Source organism: Protomyctophum parallelum, assembly GCF_964188405.1.
Source record: "Protomyctophum parallelum genome assembly, chromosome: 17".
Classification (NCBI taxonomy): domain Eukaryota; kingdom Metazoa; phylum Chordata; class Actinopteri; order Myctophiformes; family Myctophidae; genus Protomyctophum; species Protomyctophum parallelum.
In genome coordinates, this window is record NC_139719.1 from 39,153,610 (window position 1) to 39,161,659 (window position 8,050).

The following is an 8,050-nucleotide window of genomic DNA, read 5'->3' on the forward strand; positions in this document are numbered from 1 at the left end:
ATTTCATTGGGAAAAAATGCTGTCTGTATTACACTATACACTATTATACTTATTACACTATTACACTATTATACTTATTACACTATTACATTTATTACACTTGCACTTATCGGATTGAGGGAACATAGGGCTGAGGGAACATAGGGTCTGTTTTGGAATGGGAGAACATAGGGCTGAGGGAACATAGGGCTGAGGGAACATAGGGCTGAGGGAACATATAGGGCTGAGGGAACATAGGCCTGAGGGAACATAGGGCTGAGGGAACATAGGGCTGAGGGAACATAGGGCTGAGGGAACATAGGGCTGAGGGAACATAGGGCTGAGGGAACATAGGGCTAAGGGAACTTGGGTACGGTCCCATCGACGGATCACAAGCTCACAATGTCAAAGATTCTAAAACATTTAACAAATAATGAAACCTTGTGAAATGCAACATTCTGCATAATGAGTACTTTTTACTTTTGGTACTTTTAAGTTAATTTTACTTTTGTACTTTTACACAAGTAGGCCATACATTTTGAATTCCAGACTTTTACCTGTATTAATAAGTCAAAATGAGACCTGATGGACACTGAGGTGGAGGAGCGCTACCGTCAGCTCTAGCTACTACTCATACGCTGAGTTAGTGGAGTCCAGGATCGAACCCATGACCTTGTCCAAAGGCAAGAGCTCTACTGACTGAGCCACCCGGACCCAAACCTGTATAGTATTTCTTTACTTATTTGCTTCAACATTGTTGCTCCAGTAACACACAACTTACAAGTTTTACTAATTACCATTAACCGCAATTTAAAACGTCACTCACAATGTTGAATCAACCATAGATGCTCAGTATAACCTGAAAAAAAAATGAAAAAAAAGTTAAAATATTATAGACAGACGTCTTGCAGCTTACGTGAATATTTAAATATATTTTTTATTTATTGTTTTACTTCCAAAGTAGCTTTTATTTATGAGTAAACATTTTGTGTATTTTTATTTATTATGTTTAATGTATTTGACTACTGTATTATTTGATTGGTAAAGAAAAGAAGAGAAATAAATAGCATTTAAGAGGCAACCTTGCCCTTGTGTGCAAACAGTAAGGGAAGATGACATGGCGCAAGATTTCATCCTTTAGCTCGCTGGTTTCCAAACTATTGAGGTCGAGACCCGAAAGAGAGATTAAGACGTTTGCCCGGGACCCAAACTAGTGAAAATAGCAGATCTACAAGGACACACGCAAGCTTGTAGATTGTTTATTTTCACTACTTAAGTTCTTAATTATTATCTTAACTTTATTTTGTATTTATGGACTTACTTAGATTATTTGTTTTAAAATGTATAAAATATATATATAAGTATATAAAAAAAAGAAATACATACATTTTTAAATGTAGGAAAAGAAAATGGGATTTAGTTTACTCGAGTCGTGATCCGTTAAAAATGGTCCGTGTGACCCACAAATGGGTCCCAAGTCCCGACCAACTGTTTGGGAAACTGGTGTACTGTTCCTGGCATATCAAGCCTGCTGCTGCAACCACGAGGACGACCAGTCCCGAGGCCTTATGGCTCGTCTGTCAGCGCGACCTCCATGTTGACCCCTATACATGACCTGCTGTGTGTCAAGATGGGAGGTGATGAATTGTATGTCCAGGGAGCGCCCGTCAAGTGTCAAGTCCTTTAATTCTTTCCTGGCGTCCTCTGCGTCTGCCTTTCTTTCGAAGATGACATCTGCAGTGCACAGACTCCTTCTAGACCGGTCGTAATGAACGGTGGCCTTCTTCAGATAACCAAACCTGGAGAAAAGGCCCCTGAGGTCGTGATCGGATACTCTGAGGTCGAGGTTTGAGACACGGAGGTGGCCTCCAGTTTCCAAACCGGCCCCAACGCTGCCGCCAGCGTTGAAGTCACCGTCGGGACTCTGTTTAGGCCTGCTGTTGTATGACGGCGGTCTGCCGTGACCGCCACCACCGCCGCCATTGTCATGCTGCCGCTTATCCGGAAGCTGTTTAGGCGGCCTGCTGTACGGCGTCGGTCCTCCTCGACCACGGTTGATGATGTTCTTCCTCATGGTTATGGGACCAACGCCGCCTCGGCTGCCTAAACTTCCTCCAAGGCGAACGCCATCACTGCGGATATCGTGGCCTGCATTACGACTATCATGGCCATTACGGCTATGACGGCCGCTGCCCGAGCCCCCGGCCTGACCATGACCTCTTCCGCCTCTCTGGTCCCTCTGCTGCTGTTTGTTCTGTTTGATAATGTCGTCTAAGGACATCTCCATTTTGTCGCCCAAGGACATACCGCCCGTTTTATCGGCCATATTACGCCTGATCCCAATAATGCTAAACGACTAAACGTATGCAAAACAAGTACACCCTGGTGCGCAACCTTTAAGTTAGTAAAGAGCAATCCGCGTCACAAAAAAATAACAAGTATTACACATAAATACCCCAAAAGCACGATACAAACTGCGCTGAACTTGCGATGTGCAAGCTTTTATAGTGGTGGTGTGACATCACACTTTGCTCTCAGGTGTCGTCACGTCACAGCGATTGGGCCGGATTGGCTGAGAGTCACGCTTTTCAAATATAGAAATATAGCACTCAGAGTGCAACTTATTTACCAGAATAACTGTAATCCTAGCAATGGCCGCTGCAGACGCTAGTTGGGCTCAATGGAACCAGCTATAGGCCGGGTGGAACTTCATGTTTGGGCACATCTATAATGTCATTCATCTATGACGTATTACTACATATTTGGGCAAGATTTCAGCCTGATATTGACTGCTCTCTGTCACCATCTGTTTAATTGGGAGAACCCAAGCCCAACTCATAGAACTGTACAAGAGGCAGATGCTTAAGAGAACCTCCTCCCGGATCACCCACTTCGGTCTGAGTTTGAACTGTTGCCCTCAGGTCGTCGGCTGAGGGTGCTCCGCCACAAAGACCAATCGGTTCAAATTATCATTTGTCCCGGCTGCTATTCAACTGCTGAACAGCAAATACTTTATTCTTGCCTCTTTGCACATACATGCCCACTAATGCACTTTTGCTGACTTTGCTACTATTGAATGTCATGAATTCTCTGTCTCTAGTGCCCTGTTCTTAGATCTTAGTCTTGTATTGAATGTTGTTTGTTGTGTGTATTGTTTTACTATGATCTGGCTGCAAACCAATTCCCCGCAAGGGCAATAAAGCTAACCTTGACCTTGACTCTCTCCCACACATCACGTCCACTTGGCGGATGAAGGTGGACTTGCCGCCCATATTTGGACCTGAAGGGCGTGGCCGGAGACCGGGGCGTTAGTGACCACTTCGGAACGGTATGAGTTTCAGTGATGGCTGAAACTCATAGCGTTCCGAAGTGGTCACTAACCGAAACTGAGTTTCAGTGATGGCGTATGACATATTGTGGAAAAAAGTTGCCATTTCTACAATAAAATTATGTTTATTTCCCAATATTTCAAATACAGAGGATCTGTGTATTAGAATGCAGTACACACACACACACACACACACACATATGCACACGCACAAACACGCATGCGCGCACACACACACACACACACACACACACACACAGCATCTTTTTTTTCTTTTTTAGAACCGGCTGGGTAACATTCTATCCAGCCTATCCTCACTAATCCTGTGCCAAGGGCAGGGCTAGACATTAAACCACTACTCCTGTATGCTTGACACAAAAGACACAAAAGAATTCCAAAACACGTGAAGTGTACGAGTTGATGGGGCGTTGTCCCACAGAGGAACGCACTTCACCTTTTGTGACTTTGGGTGTTTTGTTTTTGCGACATGACTCACATGTCCTTTTATGTGACAGGATCGCCACTGATTGACATTTATCCATTGACCTTCAATGCTTTCGGTGTCCCACACCTGCAAAGTCACAATCAAATAAAATCTTTCATTCAACTAAGTAATACACTCAAGTAAAGTGCAAAACTCTGCCAAGGACGAAACATTTCAAACAAAACTCCTAAAGGTAATATCATGATAAGTCAAGATATATATAGGAAGCAAATGTATTCATCCATAAGGGTAAAAGGTGGAGGGTTCAAGCCGGTATCAGCGGAATAAATGTGCCCCACATGTGCTGCAGTAGTTCGTTTTAGTTTCACTTCGTTTTTTCAGTTTGGCATATAGTTTAGTTTTAGTCTTTGTTTTAGGTATTATAAGGACATCCTTAATTTATAGAAGCTGAAAAGGTCAGGGTGAAATATATATTATTTTAGTGTGAGTGTGTGAATTAACTAAATTGCTTATATGACGATATGACACATCTCCAAACAATTGTTTGCACATCAACCTGTCAGGTAGAATATTTAGTGTGGCATGTAGATGCCTGAACTGATACTGGTGTATTCAGAAACAGACTGGCACGTCACTGTGATATGGGCGTGTATTGCCAGCGGGCGATCAGGGGTGTGGGTGATGAGACAAAACACACACACACACACACACACACACACACACACACACACACAGACAGACATTTTCCGACACATAACATTTTCTCGCAGCAGGAAGGCATCAACAATACAAGGCAGCTGAAATGGAAGGTTTACAGTCTGGAGTCAACAGCATGATTGAGAAAGCTGGTGAGATACTGTATTAGCTATTATTCCTTTAATAGTAGATTAAAATAATAATAATAATAGTAGTAGTGACAGTTATGGCTCAGGATCTATAGCTAATGTGGTTTTCCACTCTACACGTCAGTTTAACTCTGAGATCGTAGACATGTGGCCTTAAATAACGTCACAAATTTCATTGTCAGATTAGATGGTGGGTAACAGGACGAATGAGCACTAAGGAAGAGTGGGCAGCTTGATGTAAAAGTGAAAGATTTGGTCCAAAATGTAAAATAAATAAATATATATATAATATTTGGAGTAATGTAAAGTATACAGAACATGATTGAACATTTGACCAAGACCATTAAAGTCAAATATTTCTTCAATTGCTACAAAACCTGTAAATACAATCACTTTGAGCATTCAACAAGAAGTTGAAGTGTAAATTTAGGCTAAGGTCTGGCAATAATATACTGTGCATGTTCAACTTCAAACCATGTAGGCTATACGACCATTCTTCAAATATACTGTATATATATATCTTTTTTATATATATATTTTTTACATTTTGTACAATTTTTTTTTTTTCATTTAGGTGCCCACTTTTCCTTGTGCTCACTCTTCTAGTAATCAGACAGGGTATGCAGTGGTATAAACTAAGTAACTAAGCTGTGTGAGCTTGTAGATCTGCTCTTTTCAAAAGGTTTTAATGCATTTTAGACATTGTCTAACTTGTGAAAGGGTAAATTGTGATTTTTACTAGTCGACTAGTTGTTTTTGGCGGGAACCCCTTTAGGTGTTAGCATTATGTTATGCTTTAGCTATTGAAAAATAGCAGATCTACAAGCTCATAGCGCGCTGAACGACTGACATAGAAACATAGCTTTTTCAGAAAACTGTCAGGATGTAGAAAGACATTTTTAGAATCTGATCTCAGGTCAAAATGGGTTAGAATGACATCCAAGCTATAAGTGTTTCCTTCGCTACAAGGCGAGGGGAAGTTACTTTCTTCTTTATCACGATTCACGCATCACTCGTGGATGGACATAATCGCAGGAAATGACAGAAAGTGCCTCTCATCTGCTTCTGAAATTCCTTGCTGCCATCGGTGAAGACAAGACAGAGCATTTAACCAATGATCTCCGGGAAAACTGTCAGGATGTAGAAGACATTTTTAGAATCTGATCTCAGGTCAAAATGGGTTAACTACCTATTATGTAAAAATAAAAAGTGTATATTGGTGACTATAATCTAGCATTCTATCTGATCTTGAGGCCTACAAAAACAGGGGGAAAAACGATATTAAAAATAAATAAAAAAGTTTTATCAACTAGTCCCAATGGGGTCAACTAGTGGATTTACTAGTCGACTAGTTGAATAGCCGACTAGTTGCTTAAAGCCCTACTCTGTACTCCCCAGCGGACGCAGCACAAGACAAGGTTGGCGAGTTACTCGGAGGAGGAAAGAAGGAAGCAGCAGCAGCAGGAGAAGGTGATTTGATTTGAGGCCGTCCCAAGTTTTTGAGTCATTATTTTAAAGGTATATTCAGTGATTTCACTCAAAAAACCTTAGGTTTCGTTTTTGGCTGTGGGACCCAGCCTTTCGTCCAATCAGGATAGAGAGTCAAAAACGAAACCTAAGGTTTTTTGACCCCCAGGGGTTAACTGGGGACAGGGAGGAACTCCTTATATGGCCAGCACACTCTATAGTAGGGAGGATTATCACAACAAAACAAAAAAATAAGTGATATTTGAATTAAGTGAAATCACTGAATATACCTTTAATAGAAGAAAAGGACTACAGGAGATGGCCTTTAAAACCCATGAAGCACAATGTTGCACTAATATGTAGAATGAACGTACGTGGCACTTGAATTAATATAAGGCTTTCCAACTGGTTTGACATTATGTCCCACAGAAGGTACTTTGGACCCTGTTTTTGTAATTCTAATTTTAAAATCATATACCCGTCTAGTCGGATGTTTTTTTTTACCAACATGGCCAAATACTGTGTTGCTGGTAAATAGTGGACGATGAAGCTTCTTGAATCTGGGAGAGTATAGTGTCATTTCTCCACTGAAATGTGGCTGTTGTCCCGTCGTCGTCCCCCTATAGGTATCGGGGACAAGATCTCTGGGGCCATTGGGGATGCAGTAACCGGTGCGGCAGCGGACAAGGCAGCCGACAGCACGATGGACAGCGTCATGAGCTTCGGGAGTAGCTTGTTTAAATGAATTGATGTCCATCCCTCATCATTACCCGTTACCGGTTGTATGGTTAAAGAAAAAGCTACTGTATGAGAATAAAAAACAAATATGAATAATCACAAGGCTGCATGCGTGGGTTTATTGTAGGTTTCATAGAAGAAAAACAAAAAGGTAATAAAAAATACATTTAAAAAATGTTCCCCTTTCAAAGCAATTTCAATGAGGACAAGGACTCCTTGTACACATTGAGGACCTTCTCCATGGCGTTTACTGCTCTATAAAATAGAGCTTAACCCATTCTGACCTGAGATCAGATTCATACGAGGTTTCCGCCGGACACACACTGGTCTGATGAAGCCATTCTGACCTGAGATCAGATTCTAAAAATGTCAGTCGCTCTTCGATTTTTCTAAAATAGCAGACCTACAAGCTCGTATCGCGCCACTCGGTGGCGCGATATGAGCTTGTAGATCTGCTATTTTTAAATAGCTAAAGCATAACATGATGCTGACACCAAAATGGGTGCCCGGTCAGAATGGGTTTAATGAGAAAATGTCGAAAAGGTGAAAATAAGTGTCTTTGAGGTCTCTTTCAACTGAATAGGCCTACGTTTGTTTGGGGCCGGAACACCTTTTGGTGTTTTAACCCTTCAGGCCGGGAACCCACTTTGGGGTTCTGTATACAGTATTCAAAAATGTTTAAAAAAAAATGGATGCTGCTATATAAATATTTGAAGTTTTTCAGAAAACTTAAATCAGGTTGGAAAACTCCGTGGCGTTCAAAGCCGATTAAGAGTTGCCGTTTGCACGGCATTGTCTTGTCTATGTTCAGTTGCCCCGTTTATCATGTATTGTTGATTTGCCCTTGCTTCTTTTTGTATTATATACTGTATTTATCATCATCCAGCAAAGTACACACAGTAAAAGCTGTGAGAGTAACCTAAGGCCATGCAGGGCTGGGTTCTGACTCTCATCCAACTGCTTGTTAAAACAGGTTTGATAGTTTTGATTCACACACACACACACACACACACGCCCCGACAGATCTTTGTGTGTGTGGTGGTGTGTAGGGCAGATCCAAATTGGATAATCTTGTTTGACAGTTTGAGCATGCAGGGACGGACGGCCCTTTGCAGAGACGGATGAAGCAGGGTCTTGGTCTGCACTTTTTAACATCTAAACCAAAAATAGCCAACAGGCCCGTCCAGAATAATGTCAGAGGGTTTGTCGTTGGCTCAGTAATTAGGTTTAAATGTGTACATACCTTTC

General features: G+C 41.5%; 1 protein-coding gene and 1 long non-coding RNA gene across 2 annotated transcripts; one reads left to right on the forward strand and one right to left on the reverse strand.

The window, feature by feature from the left end:
- Positions 1-1,501: 1,501 nt before the first annotated feature.
- On the reverse strand, positions 1,502-2,266 carry LOC310874751 (THO complex subunit 4-B-like; the record flags this gene model as incomplete). Its single annotated transcript, XM_083787615.1, has 1 exon — positions 1,502-2,266. One exon carries the CDS (start codon positions 2,264-2,266, stop codon positions 1,502-1,504), a length of 765 nt encoding a protein of 254 aa, XP_083643741.1.
- A 2,186-nt stretch (positions 2,267-4,452) lies between these two features.
- Positions 4,453-6,904, forward strand: LOC310874243. The gene is made up of 3 exons (XR_014570546.1): positions 4,453-4,600; positions 5,996-6,067; positions 6,691-6,904. It is a non-coding gene; the product is annotated as an uncharacterized lncRNA (long non-coding RNA).
- The last annotated feature ends 1,146 nt before the right edge of the window (positions 6,905-8,050 follow it).